Source organism: Rosa chinensis, chromosome 5 (genome assembly GCF_002994745.2).
Source record: "Rosa chinensis cultivar Old Blush chromosome 5, RchiOBHm-V2, whole genome shotgun sequence".
Lineage (NCBI taxonomy): Eukaryota > Viridiplantae > Streptophyta > Magnoliopsida > Rosales > Rosaceae > Rosa > Rosa chinensis.
The window spans coordinates 4,706,989-4,726,042 of NC_037092.1; the positions used below are offsets into that span (position 1 = coordinate 4,706,989).

At 38.3% G+C, this 19,054-nt stretch overlaps 5 protein-coding genes and 1 pseudogene across 6 annotated transcripts; 2 read left to right on the forward strand and 4 right to left on the reverse strand.

Moving 5' to 3' along the window:
• Nucleotides 1-3,070, reverse strand: LOC112167696 (kelch-like protein 8). The gene is made up of 3 exons (XM_024304740.2): nt 3,004-3,070; nt 1,093-1,926; nt 1-663 (listed from the first exon to the last, which is right to left on the reverse strand). The coding sequence occupies exons 2-3, from the start codon at nt 1,709-1,711 to the stop codon at nt 158-160; spliced, it is 1,125 nt and encodes a 374-aa protein (XP_024160508.1). The 5' UTR covers nt 1,712-1,926; nt 3,004-3,070; the 3' UTR covers nt 1-157.
• A 2,911-nt stretch (nt 3,071-5,981) lies between these two features.
• Nucleotides 5,982-9,166, reverse strand: LOC112167486 (protein GID8 homolog). Of its 2 annotated transcripts, none has more exons than XM_024304510.2 (7): nt 9,001-9,166; nt 8,742-8,865; nt 8,465-8,624; nt 8,233-8,339; nt 7,145-7,276; nt 6,831-6,987; nt 5,982-6,339 (listed from the first exon to the last, which is right to left on the reverse strand). In XM_024304510.2, the coding sequence occupies exons 2-7, from the start codon at nt 8,820-8,822 to the stop codon at nt 6,218-6,220; spliced, it is 759 nt and encodes a 252-aa protein (XP_024160278.1). In that variant the 5' UTR covers nt 8,823-8,865; nt 9,001-9,166; the 3' UTR covers nt 5,982-6,217. The 2 variants fall into 2 exon arrangements, with proteins under 2 accessions (XP_024160278.1, XP_024160279.1); XM_024304511.2 differs by having other exon boundaries at nt 8,233-8,336; nt 9,001-9,160.
• A 606-nt stretch (nt 9,167-9,772) lies between these two features.
• LOC112167487 (putative F-box protein At5g15660) lies at nt 9,773-10,717 on the forward strand. The gene has a single exon (XM_024304512.2). The coding sequence runs from the start codon at nt 10,007-10,009 to the stop codon at nt 10,613-10,615; it is 609 nt and encodes a 202-aa protein (XP_024160280.1). The 5' UTR covers nt 9,773-10,006; the 3' UTR covers nt 10,616-10,717.
• A 2,005-nt stretch (nt 10,718-12,722) lies between these two features.
• Nucleotides 12,723-13,253, reverse strand: LOC112202964. Its single transcript, XM_024344001.1, has one exon. It carries the CDS (start codon nt 13,251-13,253, stop codon nt 12,723-12,725), a length of 531 nt encoding a protein of 176 aa, XP_024199769.1.
• A 1,327-nt stretch (nt 13,254-14,580) lies between these two features.
• On the reverse strand, nt 14,581-16,571 carry LOC112202966 (annotated as a pseudogene).
• On the forward strand, nt 16,567-17,715 carry LOC112202967 (F-box protein CPR1-like). Its single transcript, XM_024344002.1, has one exon. It carries the CDS (start codon nt 16,567-16,569, stop codon nt 17,713-17,715), a length of 1,149 nt encoding a protein of 382 aa, XP_024199770.1.
• The last annotated feature ends 1,339 nt before the right edge of the window (nt 17,716-19,054 follow it).

Sequence of the window (19,054 nt, forward strand, 5' to 3'; positions counted from 1 at the left end):
TTTTGTCACAAGGTATGCAAAATCATCTGGACTAGCCCAGTAAACTGATGGATCAGTTAGCAAACCCTCATACAATAATATATAAATTCATAGTAGACTAATTAAGCAAGTACGCTAATTTTTTTTTTTTTTGGGGGTTTTGCCTGAAACTTGAGCTCTAAGAAAGATGAACAACACAAGCATGTCCACAAAGCTCTTTCTCCCTGTCCTCCTCCATCGGCTCCATGCTTGTCCAATTGTTACTCGTAGCAGAAGTGTCGAATCTATGGACAATCGACATTGTTCTCGGCAAATCGTTGTCCATTAGTCCATGAATCGCCAAAAAATACAAGTGATCTCCGATGGGTGCCATCGTTAGGTAACGCCTTTGGCTATGTGCCCACATTTCGTTATCTGATGAAATCAGTGAGTTTAAACTGTGGAGATGAGACCCATCAACCTCATTCCATATGTTGAGTTCACCATCATATGATTCAATATGACCCTTCCATTGCTTGAAGCAATCCCCAGAACTGAATAGCCTCCCACCCACATCAACAATTTGATTTGGTGGTACATCCAATTGCCACATTCCAATTATCAGTTCCCATTTCTTTGTTTGTGTGTCATAAACCTCAGCAGAGCTGCGCACCATTATAGGAGGCACGTCTGAGTTTTTCCTCACTGCATTCAAGGTATATATCAAACATCGATGTTAAGAGACATAGTGAGGATCTCACAATAGAAGATGTTGAAGTATGGTCGCAAAAATTTCGATATCAATCAAAATTACGTGAAAGTTTGAAGCAAAATCAATTAAGAAAAGGCGCTAAACCAATTTGGTTCTCATGTTTTTGTTAATTTTCCAAGTTTGGTTACTTTATTGTCAAACGGTTTTAATTTTGGGTCAAATTTTAACTCGTTAAAAGTCACCGAAAATCTAAGAAAGTTATTGGCTAAATGTGAAAGCTGTAATACTCTCGAAAGTGTAATTGACAACTATTTCAGTGGCAATTTAAAAAAACTTGATCAGAGTTGAAGAATTTGTTTGATAAAATGCTGTATCAAATTATAAATTGATACTAGTACGAAAGAATGTAGAAAATTTCATACCTGGCTCTGCAAATCCACCCAGAATGTAGATTTTGTTTTGCCATGTGACACCAACGCACTTGTACCTCAATGTGCTCATGTTTGGCATATGAATCCACTTGTCTAGCTCAGGGTCGTACAGCTCAGCCGAGGAAATTCCTCTTGCACACGCCAGCGTGGTCTTTCCACCCGCCACGTAGATTTTGTTATCGGAAACCGTGCAGGCGAAATCACACCTGGCTACACCAAGTGGTGCACAAGTGGACCATTGATCAGTCGCAACATTATAACGCAACACCGATGATGAGACTTGAACTTCCATATCCACAAGCGAGCTGCACTCATCCGAAGTGTGAGAGAGCTCCTTGTGGCACAACCGACCACCAATTATGTAAAGTGAGTCACCCATTGAGACCATAGAGAAACCTTTCAGGATGTGGTTCTCAACAAGGCCAGGGATTGAGGTGACATGAGTCCAAGAGTTGGTTGATGGGTCGTAGATTTCGATCCAATTGGATATGTTCAAGTTGGGTGAGGGCTCTCTCAAGCAAAATGTGGCACAGACTCTGTAGTTGGACAGAGAATGAGTTGGTGATGGTGGTGGAGAAGAGGGTCTTGGTGGAGACGGGAGAGAACCCATTGTAGTGGTTTGGGAGCTTAATGTGGGATAGTTTTGCACTAAGTTTTGTCAAATGGGTAAGGTAATATAAAGAGTAGTGGATGTTATAGAAAAATATGGCGGAGATAACAATAGCAGTTGGTTTGAGGACATCGAATACGATTATGGATTGGAGTTAATTTCTAGGGTTTCTTGGAATAGACGTTTTGGAAGGTTGCTGTCTCTTCCATTGTCACCTAGGAAAACAATGAAGTTTTGCGGTGAATTCGAGGAGAAAAGAATTTGGAATCGAAGTTAACTCTAATGCTTATGAACAAGGGTCATTTTTGACAGATGAGAAGGACATTTAGCTAATATAGTTAACCAAATATCATGCTTGTTTAAGTTCAGTGGTTGCTCGTATAAACTCACACCTATGCTTAAAATTTTGAAGGGAGAGAGCAAGTGAATGGTGATTGGAGTGAGATTTTTTTTAGTTTCTAGTAGAAACTTTCTACTGCCTTGGGAATATTTGGGATGATTTTCCCTTATGTCATTGTGGGAGCTCAGAATCTTCAATAGAGAAAGAAGACAAATTCCCTCATGCAAAACAACAAAAAGCAGGAAGAGTGTGGAGTTGTAGAAAGTTGGGGTATTCCAGGAATTGCTGGTGTAACTTTTGACACGTGTAAGAAAGGTATTTGAATATCCATGAAAAATGATTCAAGGCTTGGATTCTTGGGAAAGAAAGTCTTTCACTGGAAAAGAGACTTGTAGCCCAAGATAAAGAGATGATTGTAATCACAAGCAATCCCCAATTTTGTAATGATTCTGGTGATGCAGATTCAAATTTGCTGATGCAAAGAAGAAATTTGTGTTCGACTTAATCATAGTCTCTATTAGCAATATCGTAGAATTCTTTGGAGTATTAAAATTTTGATGCTGGAATGGTTAGACTGACTTAACTAAATTGAGCATGGCTGAACTGGGGTCGAAATTTATTTCTATTGATTTGTTAACGCTATTAATTATTACTCATCCTATGGTAGCTTAACTGTTGTGCACAATTCTATAGGGTTGCTCAAAGGTATTTTTGTCTCCTTTCATCTAAACTAAGCACATGGGGTGGCCAATGTCTTTCGCTAAAAGTTTGTAATCCATTAAGAAAATCAAGCTTAGAAAAAGAAAAGCCAACACTGTAAGACAGAAACATAGAGAGAAGAGCCAAGGCAAACATGAATGGAACAGCACTCTGAAAAAGACCTCAGGAGGGCAAATCCACACGAGAGATATTACAATATGATAATGCATGAACAGAATCTGGAATCTCATACCTTTATTCACTCCCTCACCAAGTCAACACAGAATCAGCTCTTAGATATGGGCTTGGTTTGGTTTGCCTATAAAGAAAGGAAATTTCCCAGTTTTATATGTAAAAGTACAGAATACTATATCAGTTTGTGCTTCTGGGATCTCATATCTTTATCTTCTTTTCATGATCATACAGATTAGAGACAGTAAAAAGTAAAATTTTCACATGTAGGGGAAACAAACAGCAACCAAGGCATGTGAGCACTAAGCCTAGACCTAACTAGGCACCCTTTGAAATTAATAATTCAGATACAACTTCCATGTGGTTTCAACCTCTTATCCAGTACAGAATACCCTTATGTACAGAATATTCCACCATTTTAAAAGCAGGCATTTTCTCAGTAGTACCCAGTCCCAACCATCAGGAAACAATCAACGGTATAGTGTGACAAATGCATGTTAGTTTTACACTATATTTTTCAACATTTCATATGGAATGAAACAGAAATATATTGTCAAGGCCATGATGCAGCACATGATCAAGCACCATCGTGAAAACTAAGAAAGCAAAGACACATGAGAAGCTAGTACATGATGTGATGCAACCAAATGAATGTTCACTCTGGGATTGCACATTAAGTTCAAGCCTCATATTTATAATCCACCTATACTTGAGCCAAGTTTGAAAAAGAAAGATGCAAACTTTAATCAAGACAAATCTCCAATCTCTTGAGGTCCACCCCAACTCATCAGCCAGGACCATTGGTTGAATTATGCATCAAACTGAAGAGGACCCAGTTGAATTAACCAGAAAAAGAGAGGACCCAACTGAAGAAAAATGAAACAGCCAGGTGTCAATACTCAAACATCAAAAACTAGACAAGCACAAATTCTGACACAGAAAGCTACTGAGCAGAAGACTGCCAAGGCCTAAGACAAGGCTTGCTATGTTGGATAGAATGACAGGTCATCTGTAATTGGGGACCTAGAGGTGGTGGTTGCGCAGTGACTGGTAATAGTCATTGAAGCACAGACTGTAGAAATTAGGGCCACTAGGCTTAACTGTGAAGAGAGACACAACGGAATTGAATTAGCATATGCAAAAAAGCAACATGGTTTTGAAGATGAAGACAAAGTTAAAGAGAACTGGGAGAGAACCTCCCACATTGCCTCTGTTGGAGACAAACCGGTTTAGAAGGAAAAGAAACCCATGATATTGACATATCAATGTACACCTCTATTGCCCATTTTTTCTCTTTGGATTCATGCAATGGCTCTTATGGTTTCACTTAATGAGCCTAGGTAATATCTGTAACAGCCACACCTGTTACAGCAATAGTTGTTACCAGACTTATGCACAAAACTGCACCAGTTACTAATCTCAACCAGAATTTGAATTTTACGTGATGGTAAAGATATCCAAAAACCAGAGAATCTTAGCAAGCAAGATTAGAACTTTAGACAATAGAGGATTTAGGTGATTTTTATACCATAGCATTGGTACACATTTTTACCATTGATTATTAGAGTAATCTACCAATGGAACACATTTATACACAGAAGTGACAGAACTGCTCTAACATATGGTTTACTGTTCTAGTGATTCAGATTTTGAGGTTTACCATGATAGTAAAGATATGGATAAGTCAAAATTTCAACAAACTAGTCAGATATGGATAAATTGTGACCATTTACCGTACTGATTTGTACACATATTCATTTAGTTTCAACCGTTAAAATGGTAGATGCCATATGATTAAACGGTTAAAAATTGAGTCTTGGTTAACAAGCGAGTCCCTAAACCACCTCTAATTGCAGAGGCAATAGGGTTTAGGAAACAGCCCCCTGTTAGGATTTGAAATAGCCAAAAGCCCGAAGGAAATAGTACACACTGTGAAATTATGATTCGTTATGCTACAACCACATTCTGATAGTGAAACGACCTTGGGTGGCTCACTGCCCACTGTTCTGTACGGGCTGCCTCCTTCTCTCTCCTCTCTTTGGAATTTTAGCATCCCAATGTGATTTTTCAAGAAATAAAAAGGTGGGTATACTACTACACACTGTTGGATTGCAGCCGAAGCTGCTCAACTCCTCTGAAATACCAAAAAGATATTCACCATCACCCATTTCTCGAAAAGGTTCTTCCTTTCTTTTCATAGCTTTCAATTCCAACAACCCATTTTCAAGCAATTCTAAAGCTTTCACTATTCCCAAGTCCGTGAAGCTTTGTTTTCAGTCTCAAACCCAGAATCAGAATCTGCTTATAAATAGTGAAAACAGAGCCATTAGCCTTTAGCCACTAGCCAATTGGGTTTCGGGGTTTTTAGGGTCTGAGAGCATTGTGAAGGTTTATAATCTATGAACATGGGTTTTGTGGGAAGCTTGAGTTGGGTCAATGCCATTGGGAGGAAGAAGTGTAGGAGCTTGTTCTGGAGAATGAGAGCTGCATTGAAGAGAGCTATGAAGAATTCTGGGAAGCAGAGGAGGTTCATGTTCCAGTATGATCCTTCAAGCTATGCTCTGAACTTTGATGATGGGTGTTGGAAACTTGGGGAGGGAGGAGCTTGTGCTTTGAGACCTGCAAAGCTTCAAGAACATTCAGATATCAACAACACTCTCTGGGTTTGTGTTCTTTTGGTGAAATCTGAGTGATGTAGAAAAGAGGAAAATAAATTTGCTTTTTGTGGTTTTGTTTTGCCTTGCTTGTGGGTGAGAGTTTGGTCATTGTGAAAAAGAAAAAAAAGATGAATGCTTCAGATTTAGAACTATGGATTTTGATTTCACTTCATTGCTTTCTAAGTTCTTCCATTTCCTACTAGTTTGTATAAATTGTCAATCTTTACAAATTGTCTTATTCCTGTTTTTGATTTCAATTTTACATAAGGGTAAACAAATTCATGTGTTATAAACCTGGATATAGCTTCTCAAAAACTTGGCAGGACCACAAGTTCTTTTATGCAAAATCACAGTTCAATGCCTTTGATGGTAACAACAATGGTTTCGGCATACCAAAAATTTCAGAGGTATTATTATGCCACAATCTTAAACAATAGAAGTAAAGAAATGTTATAGACAATCATTTGTACAAAGGTAATTGAGAACGAGGAAGACTGGAACGAGACAACATTCAACAGGAATGCAGAGTCATTTCGCAATAAGGGTACATACATTAATCATTCTCTGAAAGCCTAGAGGGAAACCTAAAACCTCCACACAAGGAGGTCCGGACATCCTTTAGACACTAGGGTCTTCTAGCCTGGCAGTGGATAGATCGTTTATCCGAGGATAGTGAGCTTTCTCATCAAGCTGGTTCTGGGCCCATATGAGCATCTTCAACAAGCTTGGAAGTTTCGGGTCTGCAGAAGGACAATAGATGATACAAAAACATCAACCTCTTTGAAGAATTGCAATGGATAAGCACCGGCTAGAAAAATGGATTTTAAAAATGTCCTAATCAATAACTCCTCTCGAAGATATCCATTAACCATCAGACAAATAATTCAAATATCTCAAACTGGCAAATACTGCAGTTTACCAGTTATTTAAAACACCATAATCAAATGTATTTTGGCAGTCACCACTCAACAGTAAATAAATACAACTAAAACTCAACTATACAATTTCTTGTGGGGTTTAACAACTAAACCCTATTTATTCTGTTATCCAACCTTATGATACAACTTCTCTTTAAGATGAATAATGATAATAATACACAATAACAAGGTGGGCATCGAGTCTGACCATCTTTCCACCCATCCCACTTACAAATATATTTCCTGTTGTACTTGATAGTGCAGACTTTTTGATGCTAGATCTAGGAAAAATATAACTTAGGAAACATGCTAACCTTTTTCATGACTCTGGCTAGTGAGGATGGCGGCATTCACTTCACTAGCTGTCTTTAGGCGCTGTGATATGTCCAAAAGCTCTCCTACGGGACAGTTGGACACATCTTCAAAAGCTAGAAGTGCAACAGTCCTCTCCAACTCTTCTAAAAAGCTTTGCTGCATATGATGATAACATAAATAAACTGAGTTGCTTGGTACCGCCTAACGAGTTAAAAACATTCAACTATATATACCTCACACGACAAAGTTACAAGGAGCAACAATTACACATATCATAGTCAAACAAAACAAAGGTACAATAGCTGAATCTTACATTTTCTTCTCCTCTTGGTGCTAGCTCTTCCTGAGCAAACTCAAGAGCCTCTTCTACCTTTCCATTCCTAATTAGCTCTATCAACCTTTGCTGTTGGAGATGGAAAAATAACTGGGGATTTGTGTCCAGAATCTGCAGACAGAATTTCCACAGACCATCAAATAAATTGAGATAGGCAGTTATATTTTCTAAAGGAATACACTGAATCAAAAATATTAGAAAGCAAAAAACTACTCATACAAACACTTTTTCTTATAGAATCAATGATAGAGAGATTGACGACCCTCAAAGGCAATTGCACTATTATAGTTTGTTGTTCATATCTACTTCCTGGAATCTAAAAGTTGGTCCTGAATGATAGAGGTCCAAAGCGCACACACAGAGTGATGAGTGCTAAGGTTACTCACTAAGATTGCTAAAGTGGTACTCTTTAAAGATTTCTATCAATACCATTCTAAATAACACCAGAACAACTCAGGAAAAGTGAGTAAATTCTTTCACCCACGGTTCTGACATAGCACCGTGCCTTTCTCCTTGTTTAGTTTCTTTCTTTTCAAAGATTGGTTGGCCTAACTGATAAGTACAGGGAAGAATTATACTACTCTAAACTCAAGAAAAATACACTTAATGTTTCTCTAATTCTCGAGTCCCGGAAAGAAAAAGGTATAGAATCATATCCTCCTTCAAAAGCTAATCATGTCATTGTTGCAAGTATGAAGTAACATGCTATCACTTGATATTCTGACAATGTCAGGTGAAATCATAGCGGAAACAAGGGCAAGCAACCACGTAACAGATATAGACCAAATTCAAATTTACATATTCAAGGATACAAGGCTGGTTAATTGGTTTAATTCACAACATAATGGATCACTGTTTGATATTGTTTCTGCCTCAATTCCCAAGTAAATTCACAAGCGGTTGTTAACCTTCATATCAAAATTGTATCATATCCATGACCGAGGATTATTTGCATCACTCTAGTAACTACCTCACTTGAGTATAGTAATTAGTAAAGATAGTATTGAATCATAACTATATGTAATCATTAACAGCTCATAAAAAAATTAAAAAACAGGAAATCTTACCTCCGGGTTTAAGTCGTTCACCTTCTCAATTGCATCCTCCACATTACCACATTGTACCGCTTTCTTGACCGCCATGCGGTCAGTGATTGTTGCAAGATCAATATCTGCTACACACTCATAAGGAACAAACACATACTACAACACCACCAAAAAAACCCAAGCCACTAACACAATTCAAACCAAACCAACTACAATTTGCATTGCATCAATCACTAAACAAAAAAAAGGATACGTTCGGTTCCAGATTCCTTTCGGAATTTCTCCGCCGCATCCACATAACCCTCGGTCACTAGGAAATTCATCACCAGTTTATTCATGTCCTCCTTCTTGATCTTCACATCATTAAGCTTCTTCTCCCACTCTTCCCTCGTTATCACTTTCTTCGATCCAGCCTATGCACAAACATCACAACAAATTCGCATTGCCCTAAATCGAAACTCAAATCTGCTCTAGCAAACTTGAATCAACTAAAATTGAAAAATTGAGAATCAAAGTTGTGATAGGGTTACCATTGCTGCTTTCAGTTCCGCTTCGATTTCTGCGAGCTGATGATAAGCCTGATCAATCGTCGACGACAAGAAAAGTGACATCAGTGCGCCGCCGCCTCGAGGCTCATTCTTCAAATCTCTCGCCCTGTAAATTTCAACACGATCCGATTCAGAACACTGAGAATCTGAAATTTCAAAACCCTAGCTCTGCGAAATCTCGACGACGACGATTAGTAATGGTGAAAGCGACGACGTTTAGTGAAGTGGGAAAGTTAGGTACCTTCGGAGCGGTGTCGAGAGCTCTCCGATGAGTGTGAGTGAGAGTAATTGGGATTCCGGCGATGGGTGTGTTCTCGGTGGTTCTCTGGGTTTTTGTTTTGATTTGTTTTCGGGTTGGACTTGGATTTGGGTCCTGCCCTCAATTCGGGCGGATATGTGTGGGCCCCATTATATATATATATATACACATACATATATATATTTTTTTGTAAGTAAGGGGTCAAAAAGACCCAGAAACAAAGAAACAGACTAAAAAAGAACTAGCTAGCTTGGCCTATCATTAGGCCTAACAGAGATTCTTCTTTGCCGAGATACTCCATCAAGATCATCAAGATAAGCAGAAGAGGCATGAATGGGAGGACCATCAAACTCAATTATCCCATAAGCATGATTGATGCTCTCCTTAGCAAGGCAATCAGCTACCATATTACTTTCTCTGTAAATGTGCTTTAGGGAGAAGCAATGGAAGTTTCTGATCAAATTTTTGCAGCAACAAATAAGCGAGCCCATGAGATGAAGAGCAACATCAGTATGAGAAATCAACTTCGCTAGAGAGCAATATATTTTCTTCGGTTCTGAATTTGATATATTTCTTTGTTGGTAAAAAATAAAATAAAAAACTAAAAAAGGTTACGAGTCCATAATTTAATTAATATTTTGAGATCTGCAAGTTGGATGAATGTGAGATGGATATTCAAAGAGATCCAGCGTTCGATTATTCACTTGTGAAAAAACACATTATGAGAAAAGCTTTATTCAAATCAAGTCCCAACTCATCATTTTAGTACATTTTGTCACTATTTTGTTCACCTAAAAAAAATAAAAAATTTGAATTATGGAGTCCTTATTTCATAGAGATACAGATTTTATGTGCATGTGTATATAAGATAAGATAATATTGGTTACTTCATCTGACTAAACTCTATCGCATAGTCTACGTACGAACTTATAGCTTGTTTTATTGGCGAAATTGCAAGCCTAGAAGAATAGGGAAGGCAAATTTTCAAATGGCGGACTACCTACCGGAACATGTGATAGTTCAAATCATGGAGAGGTTGCCGATCAAATCCCTAATCCGCTTCACCTCCGTTTCGAAACGCTGGCGTTTCATCATATTGTCCGACCCAAATTTCGCCAAATCCCGATTCCAGCAAACCCGAAGTCGCAGAGTCCTCCTCTGCCACGAATGCGAATACGATAGAATGAGTTTCCCCTGCCCCGACTGCCCAGAACCTGAGTTCGGATCCCGAGACTTGGAGACGCCGTGGTCCACCGAAGACAGAAAGGTCAGATGTCCGTTCAAGAAGCCGGGCGATGAACTCCAATCACTCTACTCGTGCAATGGTTTAGTATGTGTAACTCTTTATCATCGACACTGCATGGAGGATTTGGACATTTATATTTGGAACCCATCAACTCAATTCTTCAAAAAACTACCCGCTTCTCCTTTACAAGTACAAAAGAGCTCCAAAGTACTATACGCTGTGATGGTTTTGGCTACTTGTCAGCCACCGGCGACTACAAAGTTCTCATCTCATCAGACAGTGAGCAATACATCTTCTCATCGAACACTGACATTTGGAAAAGGATCGAAGTCCCTTTCCGCCTTTGGATGAAGGATGCAGGGACTCTTTCAAATGAGGCACTTCATTGGATTCGTAGGAATAAGAAGATGCTTGCTTTCGATTTAACACATGAGAAGTTCCGAGCTATGCTGCTGCCTGACCCCGGTTCGGGTTGGCGTCTCATGGACATGGAGCTAGGGGATCTTAGAGTATGCCTGTGTGCATTTGATTGTCTGAATCGACATACTGGCTTTATTGATTTGTGGGTCATGAAAGAATATAACGTGAGTGAGTCTGCTTGGACTAACCTCTTCACCTTAAAGATTTCTGATCGGCCTGTGATAATGCCTCGTTTAAGGCTAATCATGGTTATGGAAACTAGTACAGTTTTGGAGAAAGGAACTTTTGATGAGGAGGGTGGGGCTGAGTGCATGTTGGTAAAGAGTGGTCATAAGGGAGAGAAGTTTGAAACACAGGTTACCATTAAAGCACCGGTTAGCAGGAAGCTGATGTGTGGCTACACGCATATGATTGGATATGAAGAGAGTCTACTCTGGGTTGGAGACCATAACAAGAAGACCTGCCCTACGGTACTGGCCAAGAAGGCTAGGAATGCTTCAGAAGCTGGGGTGCAGAATAATGGAGAACAATGCAATTTTTGATCTCCAACAATAGCCTAAAAGAGACTTCAAAAAGCCATCATCAAAATTGCGATTTGAATGCCAAATAGTAAATGTTCCTTAAGTTTTGTAATGGTTAATATGATGTTTATTTTTTTGCGCATCTTAGTACTCTACATTTTATAGTTGAATTTGTTGTGGGATATGTTTGAATGCCAAATGGAAACAAACTTTAATAGTTGGATAACTCAGTTATTATTACAGGTTTGACATTTGTTTTTTGTTTAAAAAAAATATAAAAATTATAGGTTATTTTAAATATCAGTAGATTGATCTCCATCAACATTCGACCTCTTCATAATCGTGTTATTTCTTCAGATTATCAAAATAAGTAATCAACTCATTAGTAACAACATATCTTATATCTCATATTTAGGCCATCTCCAACCGAAATGGCTAAAAATAGCCTTGGGGTTAAAATTTAGCCCTGAATTCTGTACTATTCATCTATGTGACATCAACCGTCTCCAACCCGTCAAGGCTAAACTATAGCCCTAAAATATATTTTAACATTTTGGATATGTTATATATATATATATATATATTCTTATTTTTTATCAGCAATTTATTTATAGTAATTGAAATCATTTTTATATAAAAAATATTTTTTGCGGTTGTATTTTTTTTTTTTAAGATAATCAAAAATATCTTTAGCTGATTTTGAAATGGAATAAAACTAATTTCGAAATGGAATAAAGCTGATTTCAAAATGAAATCAAATTGAATTCGAAATGGAATAAAGCTGATTTCCAAATGGAATAAAACTGAACTCGAAATGAAATAAAGTTGATTTCGAAATGAAATAAAGTTGAATTCGAAATGGAATAAAGCTGATTTCCAAATGGAATAAAGCTAAACTCGAAATGAAATAAAGCTGAACTCGAAATGGAATAAAACTGATTTTGAAATGGAATAAAGCTGTTTTGTACGTGAAGCCTCGTTATCTTCAGCAAAATTTTTGTATAAATTGAGTGCTCCATCTTCAGCATAACTCACAAAATCATATACGTTTTTCTACTCACCTTCATCAGCTTCATACTTTTTTCTTTTTTGTTTAAACACTTCCGAAATGAGTTCTAATTGGTTCAACAAGTTGCAAGAAAGGTTACGCGAGAAGAGGAAGAAGATGAAGAGATGGTAATGCATGCAACACAAGTTATGACGACGACAATTAGTTGGTTGGCAAATAACTAACTCCGTCCATAACCGCAATGGGGTGGGTCGGTTCCCGGGCACAAATACATCCCTTGATTTCGTTCGCGTGCGAACGATGATCTACTGCAAAAGTACTATGTTGAAAATCCGGTGTATCCACCAGAAATATTCAGACGCCTCTACCAAATGAGGCGTGAAGTTTTCCTTCGCCTACTAGAAGATGTCAAGTCAGCTAACCCCTACTTCAGGCAAAAACGTGACAATAAAGGGCAACTCGGCTTTTCGTCTCATGTGAAATTGACTTGCGCACTCCGAATGATGGCTTACAGACAAGTGGCAGACTCTCTTGATGAAAACTTCATGATGGTGTGGGCTCGAGCTCTTCTGGACCTATTTGGATCCGGTTTGTCATCATCAGACTCGCCATTGTAATAATCGGCACGTTCATCCTCAATAATCATATTATGAAGGATAATGCATGCCAGAATGAGACTGGACAAATTTTTCAAACTCCACCCTCTTGTAGGTTGTCTAATGATTGCCCATCTTGCCTGGAGAACACCAAATGCCCTTTCAACGTCTTTGCAGAAGGCCTCTTGGTTGGTGGTGAAATATGCTTCAGCTTCATTTTGAGGGCATTTGATTGATTGGACAAGCGTTGCCCACTTAGGGTAGATGCCATCAGCGAGATAGTAACCCATGTTATAACGATGATTATTGATGTGATAGTCTAATTGTGGTGACTGACCTTCAGTGAGCGCATCAAACAGTGGTGAACGCCCAAGGACTGTAATGTCATTTTGCGTACCAGGAATTCCAGAAAAGGCATGCAAGATCCATGTATCAAAATCCATCACGGCTTCGAGGACGATAGTTGGGTTTCTTGATTACCATTAAAGCTTCCTTGCCATCCAATTGGACAGTTCTTCCACTGCCAATGCATGCAGTCGAGCGAATCTATCATTCCAGGAAAACCTCATCGTTGGGCTTTCTGTAAGAGCCTTTCCAGATCCTCTCTGTTTGGTGCTCGAAGATATCGTTGCTGGTAAATGGTGACGATCGTACGACAAAATTCATCGAAGTTTTTTATAGCAGCAGATTCAGCCTTCATGAAGTTTTCATCAAGAAAGTGTGCCACTTGTCCGTAAGCCATCATCGGAGTGTGCAAGTCAATTTCACATGAGGCGAAAAGCCGAGTTGCGCTTTATTGTCACATTTTTGCCTGAAGGTAGGGGTTAGCTGACTGGACATCGTCTAGTAGGCGAAGGAAAACTTCACGTCTCATTTTGTAGCGACGTCTGAATATTTCTAGTGGGTACACCGGATTTTCGACGAAGTACTTTTGCAATAGATCATCGTTCGCACGTGAACGAAATCGAGGGATGTATTTGCGCCCGGGAACCGACCCACCCCATTGCGGTTGTGGACGACGGAATTGGTTATTTGTCAACCAACTAGCTGCCGTCGTCATAACTTATGTTGCATGCATTTCCATCTCTTCATCTTCTTCATTCTCTTCCTCTTCTGCGCGTAACCTTTCTTGCCACTTATTGAACCAATTAGAACTCATTTCGAAAGTGTTTAAAGAAAAAAGAAATAAGTATGAAGCTGATGAAGGTGAGTAGAGAAATGTATATGATTTTGTGAGTTATGCTGAAGATGAAGCACTCAATTTATACAAAATTTTTGCTGAAGATAACGAGGCTTCACGTACAAAACAACTTTATTCCATTTCGAGTTCAGCTTTATTCCATTTCGAGTTCAGCTTTATTCCATTTGGAAATCAGCTTTATTCCATTTCGAATTCAACTTTATTTCATTTCGAAATCAGCTTTATTCCATTTCGAAATTAGTTTTATTCCATTTCAAAATCAGCTAAAGATATTTTTGATTATCTTAAAAAACAAAAAAATACAACCGAAAAAATATTTTTTATCATAAAAATGATTTCAATTACTATAAGTAAATTGCAGATAAAAAATAAGAATATATATATAACATATCCAAAATGTTAAAATATATTTTAGGGCTATAATTTAGCCTTGACGGGTTAGAGAATGTTGATGTCATATCGATAAATAGTACAGAATTCAAGGTTAAAGTTTAACGTCAGGGCTATTTTTAGCCATTTCGGTTGGAGATGACCTTAAGTACTTAAAAGGCTGCATCGGGCTAATTTGTTCAGGTTGTTGGGTGATGATCACAAAATTTAGAGTAATACTCGATGAATAACGACAACAAGGCAACGAGACTGCCAGCATGTCGGAGGGCTGCATGACTTTCAATTATTAAACACATTGTTATGTGCCATAGCACATCACAGTCAACCAAAACAAAGGCACAGTAGCTGAATCCTACATTTTCTTCTCCTCTTGGTGCTAGCTCTTTCTAGCAAACTCAAGAGCCTCTTTTACCTTTCCATTCCTAATTAGTTCTATCAACCTTTGCTGTTGGAGAGGGAAAAATAATTGGGGATTTGTGTCCAGAATCTGAAGACAGAATTTCCACAGACCATCAAATAAATTGAGATAGACAGTTATATTTTCTAAAGGAATAGACTGAATCCAATATACTAAAAAGCAAAAAACTACTTGTAAAGATCTCAATACGAACATTTTTTGTTATAGAATCAATGATAGAGAGATCGACGACACCCCAAGGAAATCACACTCTTATAGCTTGTTCATATCTACTCCCTGGAATCTAAAAGTTGGTCCTAAATGATAAGAGGTCCAAGGCACACACAGTGATGAGTGCTATGGTTACTAACATTGGTAGGGTGGTACAGAAATCAATACCATTCTAAATAACACCAAAACTACTAAACTCCGGTCTCCGGAGGAGTAAATTCTTTCACCCACGGTTTTGACATAGCACCGTGCCTTTGTCTTTGTTTAGTTTCTTTCTTTTCGAAGGTTGGTTGGCCTAACTGTAAGTAGAGGGAAGAATTATACTACTCTAAACTCAAGAAACATGCACTTAATGTTTCTCTAATTCTCGAGTCCCGGAAAGGAAAAGGTGTGGAATCACAGCAACATAACCTCCTTAAAAAACTAATCATGTCATGGTTGCAAGGATGAAGTAGCATTCAGGTGGAATCATATCGGAAAAAAGGGCAAGCAACCACCACGTAACAGATGAAGGCCAAATTCAAATTCAGATATTCAAGATTTCAAGGATACAAGGCTGGTTAATTGGTTTGATTCACAACATAATGGATCACTGTTTGATATTGTTCCTGCCTCAATTCCTAAGTAAATTCACAAGCGGTTGTTAACCCTCGTATCAAATTTGTACCCTATCCATGGCTGAGGATTATTTGCATCACTCTAGTAACTACCACACTTAATATATAGCCCAAGATTGACAGATTAACAATATGAGAATAGTGTCTTCACTATCGAATCATAACTATATGTAATGATCACAAGCTCAAAACAAAAAGTGAATCTTACCTCCGGGTTCGAGTCGTTCACTTTCTCAATTGCATCCTCCACACTGCGCGGTCAGTGATTGTTGCAAGATCAATATCTGCTACACACTCATAAGGACAAACACATACTACCAACACCACCAAGAAAAGGAATCCCATAACACAACTCAAATCAAACCAACTACAATTTACATTGCATCAATAACTAAACAAACAAAAAGGGTACGTTCGGTTCCAGATTCCTTTCGGAATTTCTCCGCCGCATCGACATAACCCTCAGTCACAAGGAAATTCATCACAAGTTTATTCATGTCCTCTTTCTTGATCTTTACATCATTAAGCTTCTTCTCCCACTCATCACTCGTTAAGTATTTCTTCGGTCCAGCCTATGCGCCAAAATCACAAACGTCAAACAAATTCGCATTGCCGTACGTAATCGAAAATCAAATCCGCTCTAGCATACTCAAATCAACTAAAGATTGAAAAATTGAGAAAAAATACACACATACATATTTTGGATTCCTAACTTCATATAGATTCCTTATTTCACACAGATTCTATGTGTATATAAGATAATATAATTGAAGTTACTTCTTACATTGTTCATGGACTGTTCTGAACTCATTATAGAATAGTATAATCAACTCGGGATCGTTACGGACTTGCAACTCTATCTCATAGTGTACGAATTTATAGCTTCCAAGCCTTGAAGAGTAACGAAGGCAATTTTTCAAATGGCAGTGTACCTACCGGAACATGTGATAGTTCAAATCATGGAGAGGTTGCCGATCAAATCCCTAATCCGCTTCACCTCCGTTTCGAAACGCTGGCGTTTCATCATATTGTCCGACCCAAATTTCGCCAAATCCCAATTCCAGCAAACTCGGAGTCACAGAGCCCTCTGCTTCGACCGGAGAGAATCTGAATTCGAATCTAGAGACTTGGAGACGTTATGGTCCACCGGAGACAATTCTACGGACAGAAAGCTCAGATGTCCGTTCAAGAATCCGGGCGATGAACTCCGCTCACTCTCCTCCTGCAATGGTTTAGTATGTGCAACTCTTTCTCATCGAAGCAGTATCGATTTGGACATATATATTTGGAACCCTTCAACTCAATTCTACAAAAAGTTACCTGCTTCTCCTTTACGAGTACAAAGAGTTCCATATGTACGCTGTTATGGTTTTGGCTACTTGTCAGCCACCGGCGACTTCAAAGTTCTCATAGACAACCTCTACTCATTGAACATTGAGCACCATAACTTCTCATCGAACAGTAACAACCTCTACTCATTGAACATTGAGCGCCATAGCTTCTCATCGAACAGTAACATTTGGAAAAGGATCGCAGTTCCTTTCCGCATCCAAAGGGACGTTGCAGGGACTCTTTCAAATGAGGCACTTCATTGGATTGATAAAGAGATACTGGCTTTCGATTTAACACATGAGAAGTTCCGAACTATGCTGCTGCCTGACTTCAAACCGGGTCAGTGTATCATGGAGCTAGGGGATTTTAGAGGATGCCTGTGTGCATTGGATTGTCTGAATCGACGTGCCAGTTTTATTGATCTGTGGGTCATGAAAGAGTATAACGTGAGTGAGTCTTGGACTAAGCTCTTTACCTTAAAGATTTCTGATCGGCCTGTTAGAATGCGTTCTTTACGGCTAATCATGGTTATGGAAACTGGTACAGTTTTGGAGAAAGCACCAATCAGTGAGGGTAGGGATTGCGATACTGAGTTCAAGTTGATAAAGAGTGGTCATAAGGAAGAGAAGTTTGAAACACATAAGGTTAGCAGGAAGTTGTATGGCTACACAATTGGATATGAAGAGTCTCTACTTTGGGTTGGAGACCATAGCACAGAACCTGCCATGTGGAACTAGCCAAGAAGGTAGGAATGCTTCAGAAGCTGGGGGCAGAAAACGTGCAAGGAAAAATGAATGTCACTGTGGATAACCAAGGCCCAAATCATGTCAATGTCTGTGTTCTTTAAGTGCTTAAACGTCTGCCTCGACTAAAGTGTATTTGTTGAAAAGGTAGGAATACAAAGTGTGTGTTTGTTGAGAATCTGACTTTATTTTGGTGAAAACTGAAATTCAGACTGAGCTGGACTCAACCCGTTAAACCCATCTCTCAGCCCAAAGTAACTTCTACTTTCTCCAGGCCCATAATTTGAGCCTATTTAGTATTTGGGCCTGCCCCATCAGTACAAGCGTACAACAGTACTATAATTGGCGCCAAGCGCGAAAGAGCGGGTAAATTATAACACCTGCCTCTTTGTTGTTGCCAGTTGGAAACTTGGAACTTTCCCAACGTGTTTCAAGTTGGTTTCACACTCTTCCGTTGAATAACGAGGAAACTCAGTTTTGATGTTAACGTTTTAACAAAGCGTGTGCTATGTTCCAACGTATAGCACTCTAGCATAATTATGAACCTCCCAAACCTTTTGCGTTTACTTTTTAACTACAATGCAAAGAAAAAGAACCCCAAAATAAAATAAATATTATCGCATTTCGGACGTGTATAACTTTTGAAGAGCAAGTAGGGTCATTTTACATATATTTATCTTGTTTTCGATAAATGTCTGTTTGTGTTGTGAGCTCTTTATAATTGTGTTTTTGAGATTCAAAGTGTTCCGTTAAATTAAACTCTTATATACTATTATTAATGAGATATATGGAAGTGAATTCATCCAAGCAACGAGTACTAAAAAAGACTATATGATGTTAAGTTGTATATTTATTCATTCAAAAAAAAAAAGTTGTATCTTTATTGAAAAAGTAATAATTCCAAATAATACTAAAATAAAGACAAAGTAGATACTAGATATGTTGTTTTCATGGTATTTTCTTGGTAATTGATCCGTTTACTATAGATTTTTTCCTTGAATTTTCCTTTTTCAATATAATTTGTAGTAAGATCTGGTTATACCTTATTATTATTATTATTTTTTTAATTATATCAACAACTGAGAATTACAACAACTATACTCACGAATCACGACTTCTAATTTACGAAAGAGAGATTAATTCCACCGGACCAAATTATATCAGACAAATATTTTCTATTTCAAGAAGAAGAAAAAAAATTCATTTTTCCTATTAAGAGGAGTACCGACAAAAGCCGTATAATAGTAGCTTAGCCAGGACTAAACCCAATCAGTCTCGTCATCCTTAGTGGGAAACGGAAAAGCGTGGGAGCCTATATACATAAATAAATGAA

Coding starts and splice junctions, on each gene's coding strand:
- LOC112202967 (XM_024344002.1), top strand. CDS start 16,567: ATGGCAGTGTACCTACCGGAACATGTGATAGTTCAAATCATGGAGAGG.
- LOC112167486 (XM_024304510.2), bottom strand. CDS start 8,822: ATGTCACTTTTCTTGTCGTCGACGATTGATCAGGCTTATCATCAGCTC. Junction 8,625..8,741: donor CGGAACTGAAAGCAGCAATG/GTAACCCTATCA, acceptor GTTTGTGCATAG/GCTGGATCGAAGAAAGTGAT. Junction 6,340..6,830: donor TAGCCAGAGTCATGAAAAAG/GTTAGCATGTTT, acceptor GTCCTTCTGCAG/ACCCGAAACTTCCAAGCTTG.
- LOC112167487 (XM_024304512.2), top strand. CDS start 10,007: ATGGCGGACTACCTACCGGAACATGTGATAGTTCAAATCATGGAGAGG.
- LOC112167696 (XM_024304740.2), bottom strand. CDS start 1,711: ATGGGTTCTCTCCCGTCTCCACCAAGACCCTCTTCTCCACCACCATCA. Junction 664..1,092: donor GGGTGGATTTGCAGAGCCAG/GTATGAAATTTT, acceptor CCTTGAATGCAG/TGAGGAAAAACTCAGACGTG.
- LOC112202964 (XM_024344001.1), bottom strand. CDS start 13,253: ATGGATTTTGATACATGGATCTTGCATGCCTTTTCTGGAATTCCTGGT.